At 38.4% G+C, this 21386-nt stretch overlaps 1 protein-coding gene across 1 annotated transcript; it reads left to right on the forward strand.

Annotated features, from left to right (window-relative positions):
* Positions 1–210: 210 nt before the first annotated feature.
* Positions 211–20336, forward strand: SLC35B3 (solute carrier family 35 member B3). Its single transcript, XM_068960748.1, has 10 exons — positions 211–307; positions 4467–4760; positions 7337–7458; positions 10980–11134; positions 12383–12490; positions 13774–13871; positions 16431–16523; positions 16943–17054; positions 18046–18115; positions 19703–20336. The coding sequence occupies exons 1-10, from the start codon at positions 227–229 to the stop codon at positions 19851–19853; spliced, it is 1284 nt and encodes a 427-aa protein (XP_068816849.1). The 5' UTR covers positions 211–226; the 3' UTR covers positions 19854–20336.
* The last annotated feature ends 1050 nt before the right edge of the window (positions 20337–21386 follow it).

The raw sequence follows: 21386 nt of genomic DNA on the forward strand, positions 1-21386 counted from the left end.
CGCCGCCGGGACGCTACGTTTAACGAGCAGAGCAGCGCAGCGCACTCACAGCATCATCTCTGGACCATAACGGCGCTGGGCCAGCGAGCGGCGGGGCAGAGGGCGCGTGCGCGAGACGTAGCCGCGCCCCTGCCGGCAGAGGCTCGGGGCTGGCCAGGGGGCGGGGCCTCGCGACTGCGCACGCGCAGGCGGACACATAAGCGGAAGTGGCGCGCGGGCGCCGGGGATGCGAGCACCTGGCGAGGAGGCAGCGGCGGCGGCAGCTGAGGTGGCAAGTGCCGGAGTGGGCGAGGAGGAGACGCAGGAGGTGATGGCGACGGGCCTAGGGAGGGGGAGACGCTGCGTCTTGCTGAGGCGGCCCCTGGGCTGGGGTCCCCCTTCCAGGTGACCCAGGGCCCCCCCGCATCTCGCGGTGTTTGGGACCCAGCCCTCCCCTTCCCCCCTGAGAACCGTGACACGGCCCACCTGCGTCCTCGTGAGGGAGCGGGACGAGGTCGGGAGACAGGGCGCTGGGGCCTGGCTTAACGGAAACCTGCTGACACGGTCTCCTCTTGTGCCCTCCGGCTGGCGAGAGCTCGCTCGGGCCGGTGTGTGGACCCGCAGGCCTCTGGGAGGGTCTGCTCTGCTAGGCTATTGCCCCGGGCCTCTGGACCCGTCAGCCTCCTCCTGTCTCAACCACGACAGCCTTTAGAGTTAAAAGCTCCTTCCCGGTTCTGCGTTCAGCTGGGCACTGTGTGGCACTCTGCTGTCCACCTGGGGTGCAAGGTGATCGTCCTCATCGGGGTGTCACGTTCGTGTCGTGACCTTCCACTCGAAGTTCTGCAGACTCCTCCAGGCTTTGCAGTTTCACTCTCTCCCAAAAGTATTGGGCATATGCATTTCTTCTCCAGTAAGATATCAGACGTCTAGGGCTGTTTATTGGATGGACGTTTTTCTAATTGGCATAGTTTGGGATTAAGAAGAGAGAAACAGCCTTTGAAAATAATTTAGATAGGTGTTATTTGTACTTAGGGCTTCCCAGGTGGGTCAGCGTTAAGAATCCGATTGCACTGCAGAGGACACAGGGTCAATCCCTAGGTCAGGAAAATCCCCTGGAGGAGGAAATGGCAACCCACTCCAGTATTCTTGCCTGGCGAATCCCATGGACAGAGGAACTTCTCAGGCTGCAGTCCAAGAGGACTGAGCAACTAACACTTTTATTTGTACTTAATTTCTTAATATACCTATTCAATCCTAATTTTAGTTTTCTCCTTTGGGGAAAAAAGTCAGTCAGTTCAGTTGCTCAGTTGTGTCTCTTCACAACCTCATGGACTGGAGCACACCAGGCCTCCCTGTCCATCACCAACTCCTGCAGCTTGCTCAGACTCATGTCCATCGAGTTGGTGATGCCATCCAACCATCTCATCCTCTGTCACCCTCTTCTCCTCCTGCCTTTAATCTTTCCCAGCATCAGGGTCTTTTCCAGTGAGTTAGTTCTTCACATCAGGTGGCCACAGTATTGGAGCTTCAGCTTCAGCATCGGTCCTTCCGATGAATATTCAGGACTGATTTCCTTTAGGATTGACTGGTTGGATCTCCTTGCAGTCCAAGGGACTCTCCAACACCACAGTTCAAAAGCATCAATTCTTTGGTGCTCAGCTTTCTTTATAGTCCAACTCTCACATCCATACATGACTACTAGAAAAACCATAACTTTGACTAGACGGACCTTTGTTGGCAAAGTAATGTTTCTGCTTTTTAATATGCTGTCTAGTTTGGTCATAGCTTTCTTTCCAAGAAGCAAGCATCTTTTAATTTCATGGCTGCAGTCACCATCTGCAGTGATTTTGGAGCCCAGAAAAATAAAGCCTCTCACTGTTTCCATTGTTTCCCCATCTATTTCCCATGAAGTGATCGGACCAGATGCCATGATCTTAGTTTTTTGTATGTTGAATTTTAAACCAGCTTTTTCACTCTCCTCTCTCACTTTCATCAAGAGGCTCTAAAGTTCGTCTTCACTTTCTGCCATAAGGGTGGTGTCATCTGGGTGTCTGAGGTTATTGATGTTTCTCCCAGCAATCTGAAAAAGAGTAACCTTTAAAAATGAGCACGCAGTTTCTTGAACTTTGTGCCGTGAAGTATGTTCTACGAAATAGCACAGAATCTTGTTTTTCTCTGTTTTATAATTATACCTCACAGGTCATGATTAATATCCAGAGTCCAGTTAATCTAGCTATAAATGGCAAGATTCTTTTAATTGTAAAAGCACAGTGTGGCAAAATACAGAACCGGGTTTTTTTTTAGGTTATTCACATCATAGTAGCATGTTTTCCTTATAGTCTACCTTTTTGTAGTGGGAGACTTTTCTTCTAAAGGTTAAGAAAGAGATTAAGAAATTAAATTTTACTTCAGTAGATCATTTTAAATCAGTGTTTTCACCATTCATTTATTTTTAAATTTCAATATGTGCTGGAAATGCTGCTTTTTTATTCCAAATGATGATTAATATCAGTCACTAATGCCTTAAATGGAAGGAATATGGCTGTCAGGATCACAGTTATTGGCGATCAGAGCTCAGTGTCCTCCTTCATCAGTCACATAATCTAAACCAGTGATGTTCTGTTTAATTAAACATTGCATTCTCAATTCCAGGAAGGGAGAGGATTTTAAAAAACCTACACAAGAACAGATTTATTTGAATGGTGCTCTACACCCAGGCCAAAACATATGGAAAATAGTTGCTGACTTTTTTGTTTCTTCTACATTCAAACACAACATTTAGGTAAGGTCTTTTAAGGCATGCTTTATAATGAAAGTCATATCTGAAGGGGATCCTGCAAGATGACTTTAGAAGTCTAAACAGAGATGACGTTGATTAAGCATGTGGGAAATAAGAACGTGTGTAAAACATGGAAAGGAAATACCATAAAAACTTCTTAAAATTACACATTTTTCTGTCCAGAAACATGGCAGGTAGCTTGTTCAACAAACATTCTTCAATGCCTGTGTATTACTGTTAGTTACAAGTTGTGTTCAGAGCCTTGACCCCAAGTTTAAATTGCAGAAAGGGGCCTACTTAATCTCTGTAACTCAGCAGATTAGAAGGGATCTTGAAGAAGTCACTAATTATTGTGGTTTTAAACTTACATGTCGCAGGGGGCGGGGGTTTGTTTTGTTTTTTCTTTTAAGATTTCTGGATAATTCACTGTCAAAATTATTATTATCCTCTTCCTTCAAGTAGAGTCTATGTTTTAGTTCCTCTGGGATTGTAACAGTGTCTTGTAGGAAAGTAATTTTTTCTTAATAAGTTTGTTCTGTACTTTGTCATACTTCTGCGCTATCTCGTCAACTTTTACATGAGTTTATTTTCCAGTTTCTATTAATCCAAAGAGAAATTGACAGTCATCTGTGGAGCTTTCGTGATATTTTTTTTTTCCCACAAACTAACAAAAAGTGATGTTTTTTTCACTTTTTACAAACCCAAGAACTTTTTTATTTTTTATTTCTTTTCTAAACAGCTTTATTGGGGTATAATTGATAGATACAAGAAATACACATGTTTAATAGATAGAATTGGATGAGTTTGGGCATAAGCATACACCTGTGATCCCATCTCCATATGCAAGGTAATAGACAGATCTGTCCCCACCGGAAGTGCCTTGTGTCCCCTGGGTGTAAGTGTGTGTGTGTGTGTGTTGCTGTTAAGAATGCTTTACCTGAGATCTACCCGCTTAACAAATGATTGAGTGCACAGCCCCACATAGTTAACCATAGGCACTGTGTTATGGGGTCTCTGCAACAGGTGATGTCTAGGACCAGAGTTATCTGGTGTCATTGAAGCTTTATACCCACTGAACAACTATACCAAAGACTTTTTAAGTTACAGTAATGTTCTCCGAAGGAAGAAAACATTTCCTTTTAACTCAAGAGATGCTGTTGCTAAAGCATAGTATCTTTTCTATAATCAGATAAATCTGGATTTTTACATAACTTACATATGTTTGACTTTATTTTACAGTGTCATTAGCAAATAAATTTTACAGTCGGCTTAGCAGCTGTAGGAGTTTGGGCTGTTCCTTACTCTTTTTCTACAATTAGAGATTGACTTTAATGTTGAAGACGTTCTGCATATACTGTTGTGGGCTTTAAAAATTATATCCTCACTACAAATAGAAGCATAATAAAGGCACCCTTACTTCTTTACTACTTTGAAATAAATACAAGGCTAGCTTTTGATTTGTTGCTGTGGAGATAAGAATGGTGTGCATTTAGTGATATATTGGTCTTTATCAGGTGAAGGTAAATTGTTTGGAGAGTAAACCTATTTTGGTCGATTGGAAGCTTGAAGAGAAGTAATGTATTAAAATCCAGAGAGAATGACTCTTAGCTATATAAATTTCAAAGTGTGATCTGAGATAGTATTTGGAGCATAGCACTTGACTTGATGGTCTAAATGTTTTGCTTGAATTGTTTATTTCCTTCTGTAGGGCTTGGCTCAGCAGGCAGAAGGAGGACTGAGCAAAGGAGAGGAAACCAACAGAGATAACTTTGGTAGCACTGAATGCGGCAAAATAAGAACAATGGATCTCAAGTTCAACAGCTCCAGGAAGTACATTTCTATCACTGTTCCGTCCAAAACCCAAGCCATGTCACCACACATCAAGTCTATAGATGACATTGTCGTGCTTGGCATAAATCTCAGCAGATTCAACAAACTGACTCAGTTTTTCATATGTGTTGCTGGAGTTTTTGTATTTTACCTAATTTATGGATATTTACAGGTAAAAAATTAGTTATTTGTTTGTAATATGTTAATTATTTGTAATAGTTGAGCTCATTATGGGCACTACCAACAGTTTTGTCCAAGAGACTTCCCTTCATAGGATAGCAAGTTGATTCACAAATTTGAGTTTCTTAGTATACTAGTAGAAAAAGGCTACTTAAGATAAAATTGGCTAGAAACAGGGATCCAAATTTTAGAGTGAAGTATTTTACATGGGGGAAGGGAAGCCGGAGACAATTTTTAAAAACTAAAGAAAAAATATGAAGTGTTACGTTTTAGAAAATGTATAATAAGTAATTATAACCATGTGTTTTTTGAAAGAAAATGATTCAAGTATTGATTAGTATTTTGGAACACAGTTTTCACATAAAATTGAACAACAGCACAAAAGCCATATTCCCATTCATTTTTTAATTCCTGGAGCTCAGTAAGAGGTCATTTTGCAAGAATATATCTGAATGTTTAATATTTTTCCAAGGGTGTGTCTTTAAGCCTATACTATTTGGATCATTATTTAAGCATCTGTTGTGTTCTCATCCTTGGTGGTTTCCTCTTGTAAACTAACTTTGTGCTTACTGCTTAGTTGTGTCCAACTCTTGCAGTCACATAGACTGTAGACTGCCAGGCTCCTCTGTCCATAGGATTCTCCAGGCAAGAATAGTGGAGTGGGTTGCCAGTGGGTTCTCCAGGGGATCTTCCCTACCCAGGAATCGCACCTGAGTCTCCTACATTGCAGGCAGACTCTTTACTGGCTGAGCTCCAAGGGAAGCCAGCTTTGCCAGAACCTTATTTTTCTGTGATTTTTACCTCTGCAAAAAATGTCTAGCATTGCCACAATTTGTCTTGTATTTGTGTTGCTTTATGGGATAGCTGTATACATCTGACCAGCAAAGTCCTGACCTTCAAAGACGTGAGGTGGATGGATGACAGTCCAGGCTAGTGTAAACAGCAGACATATTCTCAGTTATCAGTTCATTAGTGGATATTTTCAGCCTTTACCAACTTGCTTTTTCTTTGCAATTCCCTAATATGAGAAATCTTTATAATTCAAGAAAAGGAAAGTGATGCGTTTTCTTAAATGTAGATAATATTTCTGATATTCTTTATCATCAGAGTGATCTTAAAAATTATTCTTTGCTTTTCCTTTATCTTATAGAACTAAAATATAAAAGTAAGTTTAAAAATAGAAAATAGAATTGTGACTATTGCTTTGCTTCTAATAGTGCTGTGTAGGGTGTCTTAGTGTAAAACGACATGAATTTTGAAATCTTAATATTTATATTGATAACTGATTTTTCTACTTGAAGATGATATAAAAATTCAGGTATAACAATGAAGAACAACACAAAATGGTAACTTTTATCAGATGTTGGAATTTCTTGTTGAGAAGCATTTTTTTCTCCTTTGAAATACCATTGTTACCAAATAGCTTGGGAGCAAAGTTAGCCATTGCAATGGAAAATGAATTAGAAATTTACAAATTTTGTTAGATTTTTTTCTATTTGATAAATGATCAGGGATCTTAACTAAAAACTAATATGTTCGAAGTTTCTTTTAAAATTAGATAAACTGATTAAATTGTAACATTACTTTTTGTGAGAACTGACATTGCTACTAACTCTTCCATGAAACTCCATATTAAAATAGTTTAAAGAAAATGGGGTTTTGTAGTAAATTTAGCAATATAGAAAGTGAAATATTTACCTAGTGTCAGGATATTAATAAAGATATTTTTTATGTTTTTATAAACCAGACAACTCCTACTAAATAACTCACAGACTTACTTAAACATGAAATCTAAATTTGGCAAATTGCACCGAATCCTAAATGGAGAAAATCAGTTCAGGATTTTTTAGAGCCTATGTTTAGTTTTCCTTTGAACATAAATTTATCCATCAATTTCATCTTTTTAAAATTTAAAGTATATCTAAAATATATATTATTTATACTATATATTATTCAATTTATATAATATTTATCTGTGGTATATGATTTATTCAGTTAAGCCAGATAACTTTATTAGACTACTTCTTAATGAGATTAAGAATGGCTTATTAACAATTAACATATTTTTCATGATATAACATTATGTTTAGGAAGAGTAACCATTCTTCTATAAGGGAAAGGTTTTTATGTAATCCATGTTACAGGACTTCTAAAAAAAACCATTAATTAGTGAGTTGAATGATTATGTTAATACAGGAAAACAGGCTTGAGGTAGTAGACTTGTAATGAGACTTGCTTTTTAAGAAGTGCGTGGGTTCTTCAGCCAGCTGCCTCCCTCGTTGTTGTGGGCAGCTCTCTTAGTTTGGGTCTTTTAAGCACGTGATGTGGTTACTTCCTAGTTCTTCCTCCGCTCGGTTTTGCTGGACGTCTGCCATCACGTCTTTTTAAAGGCCTCTGAGCCTCGCTCATTTTACCTCTCAGAAGCCTTACGTTTGGATGCTTTTTGGTTCATTTTGCTGTTTTGAGGGGTGACGCTTGGTTTCTATTACAGTGCTGTGCTTACATGAATTCATTGTGAGGAGATTGGTCCACCGCTGAACTTAACAGTGTTCATGTGTCTCTTGACAGGAATTAATATTTTCAGTGGAGGGTTTTAAGCCCTATGGCTGGTATCTTACTTTAGTGCAGTTTGCGTTTTACTCCATATTTGGCCTGATAGAACTTCAGCTAATTCAGGACAAAAGGAGGAGGTATGTGGACTGCTTGTTTTTTGTTTTTTGTTTTTTGGCAGTTAAGTACATGACTAGTAGTTATTTTTTTTGTTTTATTATTTTGGGCTCATGGAGTATGTTATATGTGAAATATATGTTTTACGTTAATAAAACATTTAATATCCAAGAATTTTCATCAGTGTTACCAACATATTAAAAATGGTAAATTTGATATTTCCATTATATGTTGAAAAAAGTAATATCCCCTAAAGTGTAATGTTACCAAAATATTGTTGAAGGAATTTCCTGGTGGTACAGTGGTCAGGACTCTGCACTTAACTGCAGGGGCCCTGGTGCAGTCCCTGGTCAGGGAACTGAAATCCCACAAGCCACACAGTGTAGCCAAAAACAAAATGTTGTTTAGACTCAATAATAAAATAGATTTTCTTAAAACAGAACGTATTCAGATGTACATACATGTTCTTATAATGGAAAAAGGTGTGATTACTGAAAATTTTATACTACCTAAGAGTGGCCTTGATATGAAATGTCAATACCTATTTTTATACTGGTTTTTTGAAATGGATAGTTAATACTTTGTTTTGTGGGATATGTTCCATTTATCACATTTGTAATGACCAGCAGTAGGGATTATATTCATAGACATTAGAGAAATTTCATAATGTTCCTTCCCATCAAAACTTAAGAGTTTATATGACAGTATCTTTTAAATTAATGACCACCTAGGTTTGAGTAATATCTTGAAATATTTTTCCTGGCATATTGAACAATATGCAATGAAAACCTCGTCTCTTATATCAGAAGAGGGTGGGGAATTTGAATATAATATTTTCTGGGTAAGTTTAAATATGGTTATCCTGTCATGTCAGACCCTAAAATGTGAGTATTTCATGCATATATTGGATAGTTCAAGTGTACCAAGGAGATAACAGTGTTGACATTATCTTCACTGATATAAATGTTTAATCTTCAAGTAAAAATAAAAAATTCTCATAGATACTTTTTTTCTTAAATAAGTGTTTTTGATGTTTGTATAAAGATAACTATAAAATTTTAAATATTTAAATGAGCAACATCAGTATCATTGGTCTAATTTTACCTCTCAACCTCTATATTGCCAATAAATTATTACGGCAGCAATTTTAAAAATGTTTGATTCCAGGATCATCTTTATTATTTTCGTGCTCTGAAACTCCGCAAGACTTAGCTCAGCCATAGGAGGTAGAATAGAAAGTAAGTAAATGCATCTGTCAGGACTAACACACGTGGAAGCTTGATGATTTATTATGTATTGCAAACTGCTGGACCTCTGATTGCTTTAAGTTAAAAATCACATTCCAAGGCACATTAAAACCCTTTTTAGGAAAAAAAAAAAAAAAGATCTTTAAAGGTGTATTACAGTGAAAACATGCCCAGTCGCATATTTCTGAATTTATTTCCAAGTATATGTATCTATCTCTGAATTTATTTAAGTGGCACTGCTCTTTAGACCTCTAATTAGTTGAATTCTTTGCTTAGCTTTTTCTCCCTTCCTGTATTTATATGAATATCCGTGAGCTTGTAAGAGTACAGAATTTGGAGTTAGAAAATGTGTATTTGAGCCTCCTGTTAGTTCTGTCAATTCCTCAGGGAAGTTTCATGTTGAGGATGAAATATGGCGATGTGTGGTATTACATCTCACAGTCTAGAATACCTGAAGTATATGCCTTGTTATTTCAGCGAAGATGACCTTCTAGCTTTGGTGTTAATTACTCTGTGTGAGTTTTCAGTAAAGGAGATCTATTAAATTGCTTTTCAAAGGACTTTTCAAAGTTACAGCTTCCCTATCATATCTAAAGTAGTAAGTAGTTGGGGTATTCAAGTAGAAACGGCTGAGAGTCCTAGAGGCAAGATGGTGAAATCTAGCCTCATTTCACCAGTGAGAAAGCAAGCCTGGAGGAGAGCTGGGATTTCCATGAGCTCATGCCCCACGCTGGAACCTTCTGAATTTAGGTTTCGTGAGTTGCAGGCTGGTTTTCCTTCTCCTTTACTGCACTGCTTTTCTGATCTTGTGATTCTCCTGACCTGAATTTTCTGGCCACTGTTTGCAATTTATGAATGAGGAAATTTGCCCCTGCTGACTCCTGGCGTCATCTGGAGAAGTCATGCTGTGCTTCCTTCGCTGGTAACCCCCACTGAGGGTTAAACCCTTCGGACAGTGTAGGAACCAGCATCTGTGTACACTGATGCATATGGGCATGCCCAGTTATTTCCTCACGGGTTCTGAACATTGACCACTGTGTTCGTAGTTAAATATAAGCAAAGGTCTCAAAATTGAATTGGAAATGATACATTTTAATTGAACTTTTCTAGTAAATTAATTTTGCCTTATGCATAGCCATGTAAAAAAAAAAACGTGGAATTTTGTTGTCTTGATTTAAACATGAGCCCAAATCCCAAAATGAAAACTAGATCTCAATCTGCAACATAAATCTAAAAATGCAACATAATAGAATTATGTGGATGTACAAGGTTATTATTTTAGACCATTGAGTATCTCTTCAAAGTAAGCATATACTCCCAAGAATAGCTCAAAATTCTGAAAGTACGATATTAAGAATCTCCTTTAGGAAGTCCAGTTAGAACCCAAAGTAAAACATCTGGGATCATGAGAGAGTTGGACTCCTCACCTGAAAGTTGGTTGTTTTAACAATTTATAGAATTAATAGCATTAGAGATAAGCCATAAGACATTGTGGTAATAAAAAGCAGCAGCAGCAGCAGGGTTTTAAACCACCATGGACTTCCTAGAGAAATTCTGCTCTGATTATTCAAGCAGAATGGACAGGTAGATTTTTCCTAATGCTAGATGGAAACATTAGGAAATAGAGCAGCAGTTAGGGGTTAAAAGGAGCTGAACGTTAACAAAGGCTTCTCTGGTGGCTCAGACGGTGAAGAATCTGCCTGCGATGCAGGCGACCCAGGTGGGATCCCTGGGTCAGGAAGATCCCCTGGAGAAGGAAATGGCAATCACTCCAGTATTCTTGCCTGGAGAATCCCATGAACTGAGGATCCTGGTGGGCTACAGTCTATGGGGTTGCAAAAGAGTTGGACATAACTTAGTGACTGAACAGCAGCAACAACATGGTGCTTTTTTACCATTTTAGAAACCAATATTTCTTAAAAATCAATTCTTATTTTCTGCATTTAGTCAAGATGGTTTTTGTATGTAACTGTAACTACTGTTTAAAAAAACCTTAAATGTAACAAACATTTATATTTTCAGTAAGAATCTAAGTAACTCTAATGTACTACTATTTCACACAGTTGAGAGTCCTCACTTACAGTCCATTAAATAAGGGTGAACTATTAATTTTAGTGCATTCTCTTGTACAAGTAAGCAGTACTATACCTTTAAGAATAGTGATATTTTACCAATATTTCTAGAAGTATTAAACAGAAATTAGAAGAGTAATTAGGAATTTACACATTGTAAGCACATTCTCTTACAGTAGTATAATTGGGTCCCAAAATGAAGATTTTGAAAATTGTCTTTTACAGAATACCAGGAAAAACCTACATGATAATAGCTTTTCTAACTGTGGGTACTATGGGGTTGTCAAACACTTCCTTGGGCTTCCTGAACTACCCTACCCAAGTCATCTTCAAGTGCTGCAAATTGATCCCCGTTATGCTAGGAGGAGTTTTTATTCAAGGTATAGTAATGATGTGTTTTCGTACTGTTTGAAGCTAACAGGAAATGCTGTGACATCTAGCATTAGGAAAAACATCAAACTCCAGTTAATATCTTTAATGAACATTCTAGGTATTGTAACAATTCTGAGTGATAATCTAATATAAATAAGATACTATAAAAACACTGATACTTCCCTGATACACCTCAGGATCTGAAGTCTTTGGACTTGGGGAAAACCAAAATAGTATTTTGTTTTATTCTTTTTGCCTGAAGTCTACTATATTGCCGAAAGGCCGTATTCACATATTGAAGGCTTAGCTCAGAAGTACCCGGAAAGCTGTTTTCAACTCTTTGATTTTCCTACTCTCCAGGGCTCCACTCTCCACCTCTGTTGTGCAAATGGATAATTCTCATGATGAAGTAAAGCTTAAGCTGAGCAAAAGTGTTCTTTTACCCACTCTGCTGAGCCCCAGCTAAGTTACAGGCCTATGAAGGCAGGAGCAAGAGAGGAAGCAGTGATAGTGGCAAGCCGTGGAGCACGCCCATATGAGTGTCATGAGGGGCATTCCTGCTTGGATGACACGAGGTTCCTCATACAGCCCTGACTTCGTTTTATGCATTATAAGCCTTCCCAAAAGAGCCCTTTAAAATGAAAACATGTATGTCAACTGAAACGTATAATTTCAGGATAACTGTTCACATAGGAAAAAATAACGATCTCAATTCCTATTAAAAATCTCATTTAACTTTGTGAATGACTTAACCGGTATAAGAATATTTCATTACAATCCTTCTAAAAAGTTACACTGTGTAATGTCCTTATTTAAATGAAGATGTACTGAAATAAGTTAAACCTCACCAATTTAGAAGTTGTCTGACTGTAGTATTTGCAAACTTACATATAGCCTGAATAACTACTCTGGTTATTTTGTAAACTTACAAACTATAAGAGAATTCGTAGGCTTATGTTATAAAATAAAAGAGGCACTAATTCCACAAACCTTTTAAATGTTCTAATTTAATCACTAACATAGCAGATGAAAGAAGGATTTCGTGTCTAATTTTAAGGACATTTTGGTGCTCACAGGATAATTTAATTTTCAGAAGCCCTTCTGTGACTATCCCATGCCTTGATTAAAATGTTCTTGATCATTTCTGACATTGTATATAAAAAGCAATCCCTGCTGAGCTTGTTAGACACATAGATCCAACACTGTGCTGAGTGGTAATTGCATAATGAGGTTGACTTACCCTTTGTTATACGCAGGAAAGCGCTATAATGTTGCAGACGTGTCTGCTGCCTTATGTATGAGCCTCGGCCTGATATGGTTTACCCTAGCCGACAGCACAGTTGCGCCAAATTTCAACCTGACAGGTAAGGAATTTATTTGTCTTCTTGGATTTTGTCAGCATTTCAGTTCAGAGTAAGAATTTTTACAGTTTCGTTAGGGTTTTACATGATGGTGTGACGTCTGTGGTTTCTCATATCTAGCATAAAGTTTTTGGACTCTTCATATAAGATGTAGTAAAAGTGTCAAAACTCTGAAACATAACCATTGTTTTTAGTACTCTTGTATTTGGGCATGACAGGAGGCTGTTTGCCTAGTTAAAATCTCCTGTTTTCAAGTACTTGATAGATCAGTCTGTTAAGGACTGAGTTGGAACTATACACACAAGTTACAGAACCTCAGGAGTAATTGTTATTTTTCTAAAAAAGAGAAAAGGAACGTGCACAGCTACTTTTCATTGTTTCAGCTTTGTTGTGTCCGCACCTGCAAAGGAAGATGATATTTGGAGACTGAGGGGAAAAGTCATTTTAGAGGCGTGTGCGTGCTTAGTCGCTAAGTCGTGTCTGACTGTTTGCAACCCCGTGGCTTATAGCCCTCCAGGCTCCTCCATCCATGCAGTATCTCAGGGAAGAATACTGAAGTGGATTGCCATTTCCTCCTCCAAGAGATCTTCCCAACCCTGGGATCAAACCTGTGTCTCCGGCCTTGCAGACAGGTTCTTTATACCGTCTGAGCCACCAGGGATAGGAGTGGTTCACATAAAAAAGAGATAATAGCTTGCCTCACACGAAGGTAGTGGGAGCGTAGAAATGAGATGCTGAAGTAACGGATGTGAAAGCGCCTGCACGTGGGGGTGTGGGTGATGACGAGGAGGAGGAAAGGCGGTTTCAGTGGCTCTGTAACTTCTCACCATATTTGTTTCGTACAGTGTTTCTTTCAGACTTGTAACCGAAATCACTAAAGTTCTTAAACAGCCTGACTTCACTTCTGTGCAATATGAGCCTTTCCAAAAGAGCCTTTTAAAGCAAAAATGTGTATGTCAGCTACTTCACATACAAAATCCAGGATAACTGTTCAAAATAATGATCTCAAGTCCTATTAAAAATCAGTACTTTAAACATAAAACTATTACTTGATGTGATTATTAAACACAGTAAGGTGATGGCATCAATGCAATTGATTAGTATTAGTTTTGTTTCTTAAATAATATCGTCTACATGCCTGTTACAACTGGATGTGGATAAAAGTACTCTACTGAGCAAGTGTAACTTAAGGGCTGCTGTTTTTTTAGCCCAAATTTCTCATAAGTCTTGATTACTGTTCATACATTTGAATGAGGAGGTTATTTTTTTCTTATGCCTTCTTGAAGGTGTGGTCCTCATCTCGCTGGCCCTGTGTGCAGATGCTGTCATTGGGAATGTCCAAGAGAAAGTTATGAAGCTGCACAATGCTTCTAATTCAGAAATGGTAAATGCTCTTGTGCTTTTCCATCACATCAGACAGACTCAAAAATGATGATGTCCTTAGTTTAATGACATAATTATAGTACTGAAGACTTGCATTTTTGCATTGCATTTTAAACTGGTTTATCGTCACTGTTTTCATAAAAATAGCACGTTCAAGTGTCATACGAAGGTAAAAAGTAAAATACCATTACCACCACTAGGACCTTATGATAGGCATTTGATCATCTTTTTCCTCTTATTTCATGGAGTTTGGGGCATGGTAAAAAATCTCCTCCATTGCATCATGTTTCTTCTCTCGTTGTATCTGGTATTATCTTCCATTCAGCAGTTTGTAATTTGCATGTAGTTTAGTTTATCTTTTGGTTCATGGTTTCTGGCTGTGCATTATTATTGAAAAGGGCTTTTCCAACTCTCAAATTTTAAGAATTTTATGCCAGTAGCCTCCTAGTTTTATAATCTCCTTATTTATTAAATCTTCGATCCAGCCAAAGCTTTCTGAAAATTTTCTTCCATATGACTATCCACTTGCCCTAGTATCACTTATTGAGTAGTTCACTTTCCCAGCTTTTATTTTAAATATCTTCTCTCATCCCCTCATGTTCTGATGCAGAGTTTAGAATTTTATCTTTTCCAGTTTATTTCTGCACTGGACCCGTATGACAGCAGCTTTATCACCAGACGTTTACCACTAGCCACTGTTAGGACTAGCCACTGTCGTTGCTTTTGCTTTTCAGAATTTTACTACCAGTAGTTACTCTTGGGTGTCCATATCCCCAGATAAACTAGAAATCCCATTGGTTTTGTGATTGGTATGGCATTGAATTACAAATTAATTTAGGGAGAATGGCATCTATACACTTGATTCTTTGAGTCCAAGAATGAGGTATGACTTTCCTTTTATTCAAGTGTTTCCTTTAAATGTCCCTTAGACTTTATAAAGTTTTCTTTGTATAAATCCAGGTATTTTTTTTTAATTGAAATTATTGTTAAGTGTTTCATCTTTTTACCCTTATTACTGCAAATATCTTTTCTTCCCATGTGTCTTCTAACTGGTTGGTATTTGTATCCAGTAAATACGTTATGTGTGTGTTTGCTTTAGTTTTACAGCCGACCACCTTGCTAGACAGACAGAGCTCACTGCGTTAAGGATACGTAGGGCTGGTTACTTTGGGAGCAGAGTGGGCATCTGTACGGAGTCCCTGAGAACGCAGGAACCCTAATCTGGGTCTGGAGTTTTCTTGATCATCACCACTCTTCCTAGATAAGGGAAAGAGCAGAGAGTTAAGGAACTGTAGGTAACTAGAAAGTTAGTGCAATACAGTGGTTAAAACGCACACTGTGATCTAAGGTAGCCTTGGTTTATATCCTCCCTGTACTAGCTCTACTCTTTCGGGAAGATGACTTACCATCTCTTAATCTGAAGTTTTAGTTTTCCCATCCACACACTGGTAGGAAATGATGGTCAAGAGTGCCTGACTCACCTACTGGACAGCGCAGGGAACTCTGTTCAGTGTTATGTGGCAGCCTGGTTGATGAGGGGGAGTAGATACCTGTGTGTATATGGCCACATCCCTTCACTGCTCGCCTGAAACTATCACACTGTTTGTTAATCGGCTATACCCTAATGCAAAATTAAAAGGTTAAAAAAAATATATATATATATATATATAGCCTGAAAAAAAAAAGCATGCCTGTCTCTTCAGCTGGTTGTGAGAAATCAAAAGGATTAATCTATATAGAGCATCATTAGCACAGTACCTGACACACAGCAGGTTTTGAAGTTTGCCAATAATGCTGATTCTGTTTATAAGGAGCATAATAAACCAGGATAGAAAGATTGGTAGGAAAACTGAGAAATTAAATAATAAATACACCATCTACTGCTTATTTTCATTATAGTTTGATAGTCTTTGCAAGCTTAATGTTTGGGTTTTTAATATCTAATAAGTAGTTTTCAGAGTATCTTTGTCTGTGTATGTTTTTAGGATCCCAACACTAAAATCTGGTTTGAATTCAGTAATTAAGCAAAAAATGAATAATTAGGTAGTCATGTATGAAAGGATTAGTACTGCTGAGTTCTGTTATACAAGTTGCTGCTGCTACTGCGAAGTCACTTCAGTCGTGTCCGACTCTGTGCGACCCCATAGACGGCAGCCCACTAGGCTCCTCTGTCCCTGGGATTCTCCAGGCAAGAACACTGGAGTGGGTTGCCATTTCCTTCTCCAATGCATTAAAGTAAAGAGGGAAAGTGAAGTCACTCAGTCGTGCCCGACTCTTAGTGACCCCATGGACTGCAGCCTACCAGGCCCCTCCGTCCATGGCATTTTCCAGGCAAGAGTACTGAAGTGGGGTGCCATTGCCTTCTCTGTTGTACAAGTTATGTTGTACCTAAAACTTACAAACAGGATCAACCATCGTTTCCAGAAAATTAGGCCATATTGAAACAATGATGTTACTTTTTAAATGGTTTCTTCTATACATTTAATTGAATAGATTAATTGACCCACATATTGAAAACTATTAATAGCACTTTCTCCCACTTTATTTTTCTCTTCCCTAGGTTTTGTATTCGTACTCAATCGGTTTTGTGTACATTTTATTGGGATTGACATGCACTAGTGGATTAGGCCCTGCAGTAACCTTTTGTGCAAAGGTAAACACTAATCACATTTTTTAAAATAAACATCTTCCATTAAATAGTTTCGTCTGTATTTCTGATTCTCCTTGTTCAAAAAGACTGTATTTCATTTAGCTTGATGGCTCCTTTAATGCAGTATATGTAGATCAGAAATTATTTTAGAAATGAAATGATTTATATTAAAATTTGTTTTATCCTTGCTCTTTCTTTAAGTTAATTTTTAAACTATTCATAATGTATAACTTGGGGATTTTTAATTTCATCATTATTTTTCCATTAAATCAGAACTAAATAAGAATCTTTGCTTGACAGCATTGTTGAATGGCTTATTATTGCTCAAGAAGTTGGTTAAAATCTGTAATTTTATTTCATTTATAATACCTCAGAGTTTATTTTGCATTTTTCGTTAGAAAAGGCTTTTTTATATGTTACAGGATCCAATTCGGACCTATGGTTATGCTTTCCTTTTTTCCCTCACTGGGTATTTTGGAATCTCTTTTGTTCTGGCTTTGATTAAAATTTTCGGTGCACTTCTTGCTGTAACAGGTAAGAATGATGTACTTAGATTATGTAATAAGCATGTGACTCCAGACCTGTCCTCTTAGCCATAGGCCCCATGCCGCCCAAGCTGGCATGGTGGCTCCAGCTCCTTGGGAATCCAGTCCCTCTGTCTCTCTGCTCTGCCATCTTCGTCCTCCTTCCAGGCAGGAAGGTGGAGAGAACATGAAAGATACATCCGTCTCGTTATGTAAACTCCCTAGAAATCACACTCCTAGAGACAGCACTTCTGCTGACACTTAAATTGACACTTGGTTGACTAAACCCAGTTCCATGACCACAGCAACTGTAGGAGAGGCTGGGCAGGTGTCCTGGTTAAAAAATGGGATCCATTTACTAAGGTAGAAGGAAAAATAGATTTGGGGAGTCAGGTTCTGACACGTACTTCCAAAATGGTTCTGGTATTCATTCATTCATGCTTTGAACGTTTAAGTACCGGCAACTATAGTCTGGGAATCCTGGAGCCACGTGCGGAGTTCCTGTCCCCCCCTGGGTGGGACCGGGGAAGAAGGTTTCCGGCCATAACCCCGGAAGGACAGTGAACAGAGGGCAGGAAAGATGTTCATGGTTTTATCCGGCTGTGCCCACTGTTAGAGTGTTAGGATGTCCTGTAGATTGTCACTTTCAAAGAATATCCCCCGTTCTACCTAATCCTGTCTTCCTTGGAAAAATGTTTCTTGCCAGAATAAGAATGTCTCTCTAAAAGATGGTGAAACTCCATAGCAACGTGGCCTCCGTCAAGTACTTCCTACAGTTGCACTGTAACGTTTAGCCTTCTTCTTTAATGTCTGCAGCCTGCTCGATGGTGATCTCCATGGTCGCAGGAGCAGTGACTTTCTGTTGTTTTAATTTCTTTCCTTGACACCTCTTGTAGATCTTGGTGCACAGTAGGCTCTGTAAAGATTTGTTAAATAGATGATTTCCAAAGTATTTCCAAGATAGGAGGCGCATTCTAAAACCAACCTCTTTCTCCCTACAGTGACAACAGGGAGGAAAGCAATGACCATTGTTCTTTCATTTATATTCTTTGCCAAACCGTTCACGTTCCAGTAAGTATTTCTCAATTCAACAAGTCTCTCTACCTTTAGGTACTTTTACATTTCCTCTTAAACAGCCTTAATTTCTTTGTAAAGAAACCTTTTCATCTTGACCCACATTTATGGATGTGTCGTCTGCTGTTTCAGAAATGTATGTAATTATTTTGAAGAAATCATTTTGTACACTTAAATTGCCTAACCAGTCCCAATGCACTTGTGACCCTGTTTCTCATATAAATGAATGTGAATGATGTGGTGAGATTAAGGGATTCCCCTTGCCCTGGTGCAGATATATAAATTATAAATATCTACATAGATGGTTCTTAAGGTTATTTGCTGCCTTTTCCTAAAAAGGATTTGAAATAGAGAAATATTCTGTAAATTGTGCCCTAATGGTTTTCTCAATTTCTGGCTTCTGGTAGAAGCACTGACTGTTTTCTTTTCTGTCTGGTATGTATTTGAAATTAGCGTCATTTAAACTTACACTGGTTGGTAATTGAGAAGATTCAGACTTAGACACGGTCATTGTACAGTCATCCCTCAGAATCCACAGAGTACCAGTCCAGGACCTGATAGACTGAAATCCAAGGATGCTGACATCCCTTTCAGTCAGCCCTTTGCATCCACGGATTCCACATATGCACACACAGGACCGACTGTGTATTTATTTAAAAAAACACACATATAAGTGGACCTGTGCTTTTCAAACCTGTGTTGTTCAAGTGTCAGGTGTATAAGCGTAAAGGTAACCACACAATAAACTACCATCCCTGTACAAGTCGGTCTTCCGTATCCACAGGTATCTGCAGGCTCAACCAACGGCAGAGCAAAAATATTCAAGAAAAAAAAATTCCGGAAAGTTGCAAAAGGTGCAGGTTGAATTTGCATGGCAGATTCATCGTGTTCGGTCTTATAATAATTTAGAGATGATTTACAGTACACGCAAGGTTGTGCACATATGCAAACACTCTGCCACTTTATATAAAAGACCTTGGCCTCCGCAGATTGTGGTGGCCTCCGGGTGGAGGGTTAGTCTGGAACCAGTGCCCAGCTGGCGGCAAGGGCGGCTGTGGGCTTGTTTCCTGTCAGCGCTTCTCCGTCTACGGGGCTCAGGTGCTCCTTGTGTTGCCCACACCGTTCTGCTTTCTCAGGATGCGCCCCTTTCTGTCTGTGCAAATTCTACCCCCTCTGGTGTAACTAGTTGGGCCACTGTGTCAAATTCCCCGACAGATTTATGTATCCAGCACTTTAAACATACTTAATGAGCCTTCTGGTAGATGTTGGACTTTGAATTTACTATTATCCTCAAAATTCAAGTGCACTATATTTAAAATTCTGTAAAATACTTTTCTGACATACATATTTAACATTAAAAATACAGAATTCCATCTACTATGACCTAAATATTATTTGTAAAATAAAATAAATACTATTTTAGTGCTATTTTAGATTAACCTAAAATAAGTACTGTTTTAAATTATTTTAGGTATCCAGTAGCAAAATATTTTATTGAAGAATTTTTGTGAAATCCATCAAACTCTATGGTTAATGATAAATTGTTACTCTGACATTAATCTTTTTTTCCCTTCTTTCTCTTAGGTATGTGTGGTCTGGTTTCTTAGTTGTCCTTGGTATATTTCTCAATGTTTACAGCAAAAATATGGATAAAATAAGACTGCCATCACCATATGATCTGATAAACAAAATGGTGAACCTAAGGAAATCAAGGACGTTGGCACAAACTGTATAGGCAGTGATTCGTTTTGTAAAATTCTGTTTGTAAAATAGAATAAATTCATCAATCAATTAACTTTCCAAAGGGACTTACAAAAACCAAAGGCTCTGAAGGCATGCTCTCCATTTGTGGATGGATCACGTATGAAGTTGGCCTTTGTTTAGAACCCTGTTTGTCTAACCTCCAGAGCAATCACGAGGGCCTCGCCCGGCACAGCTTGGACTGAAATGTCAACAGGAAGGACTCAGTGCTTACAGTCTGTTGAGAATTTCACTGGAAATGGACCGTGTTGCAAGACTGATTGTATATCATTATGACATATCAAAGAAATTGGTATGTAAAAATAGACCGTTTTCCTTTTTCCATTCCATTTTGGTGGTCTTATTTAAATTGAATCTCTGTTGTAAGAGTGAACTGATGATTTAAAGTCCAGAGAGAATAACTTCATTATAAATAAAAATTATTCTGTGGTTTTTTTTTAAAGAATGTGTTTGATGAAATCTTGTTATAAAGAGGGGAAATAAAGGTTGGATTTTGTTATGAAGAGGGAGAGTAAAGTATACTTAAACTTTAAACCTCAGGCTTTTCTCTGATCATTTAAAGTGAAGTGAAGTTGCTCAGTCGTGTCCGACTCTTTGGGACCCCATGGGCTGTAGCCTACCAGGTTCCACCATCCATGGGATTTTCTGGGCAAGAAGACGAGTGGGTTGCCATTTCCTTCTCCAGAAGATCTTCCTGACCCAGGGATTGAACCCGGGTCTCCCACATGGTAGGCATTGTAGGCAGACGCTTTACTGTCTGAGCCACCAGGGAACTAAATAAAATGTGCTTTAATTTTTCTGTGGAATATAGGGGATAGAGGAAGAAGAGTTGTCATCCGGTGTCCTATAAGTATATATATCACAAGACAGATTTCCTATTATTCATCAAAGGTGCCAGGAAACGTCATGATCTGAATTTTTAAATTGAAGGGAAAATGTTGTTTAGTCTCTAAGTCATGTCCAACTCTTTTGCAACCCTGTGGAGTGTAGCCTCCCAGGCTTCACTGTCCATGAGATTCTCCAGGTAAGGATACTGGAGTGGGTTGCCATTTCCTGCTCCAGGGGATCTTCCTGACCCAGGATTCAAACCTAGGTCTCCTGCATTGACAGGATTCTTTACCACTGAGCCACCAGGGAATCCCAAAGGGAAAGTAATTGTTTGCTTAAATAATAATAAAATTATCATAGTTTCTCTTAAAAGTGAAATGTAATTTGGCAGCTTGAAGATGAAATGAGATAAATTTGAGGGCACAAGTAGATTTAGCAGATTTGCGCAGTCTGTTGCTTGCACAGTTTTGAGTCTTAAGTTCAGAAAGATTTTGGCCCTAATGTTTTTGGCACTGAGTTTTGGAATTGCTTTAACTGTATTAAATCCTATTAATTTCATTTTCACTGTAATACAGGCTAAAACAGCTTGATATCCATGCTCTTAGTAATATCATTTACACTTTGTGAGTGTAGTATACTTGGAATATTTAATTTCATTCTTAAAATTCCATCATATTCT

This window comes from Capricornis sumatraensis, chromosome 22, assembly GCF_032405125.1.
Source record: "Capricornis sumatraensis isolate serow.1 chromosome 22, serow.2, whole genome shotgun sequence".
NCBI lineage: Eukaryota > Metazoa > Chordata > Mammalia > Artiodactyla > Bovidae > Capricornis > Capricornis sumatraensis.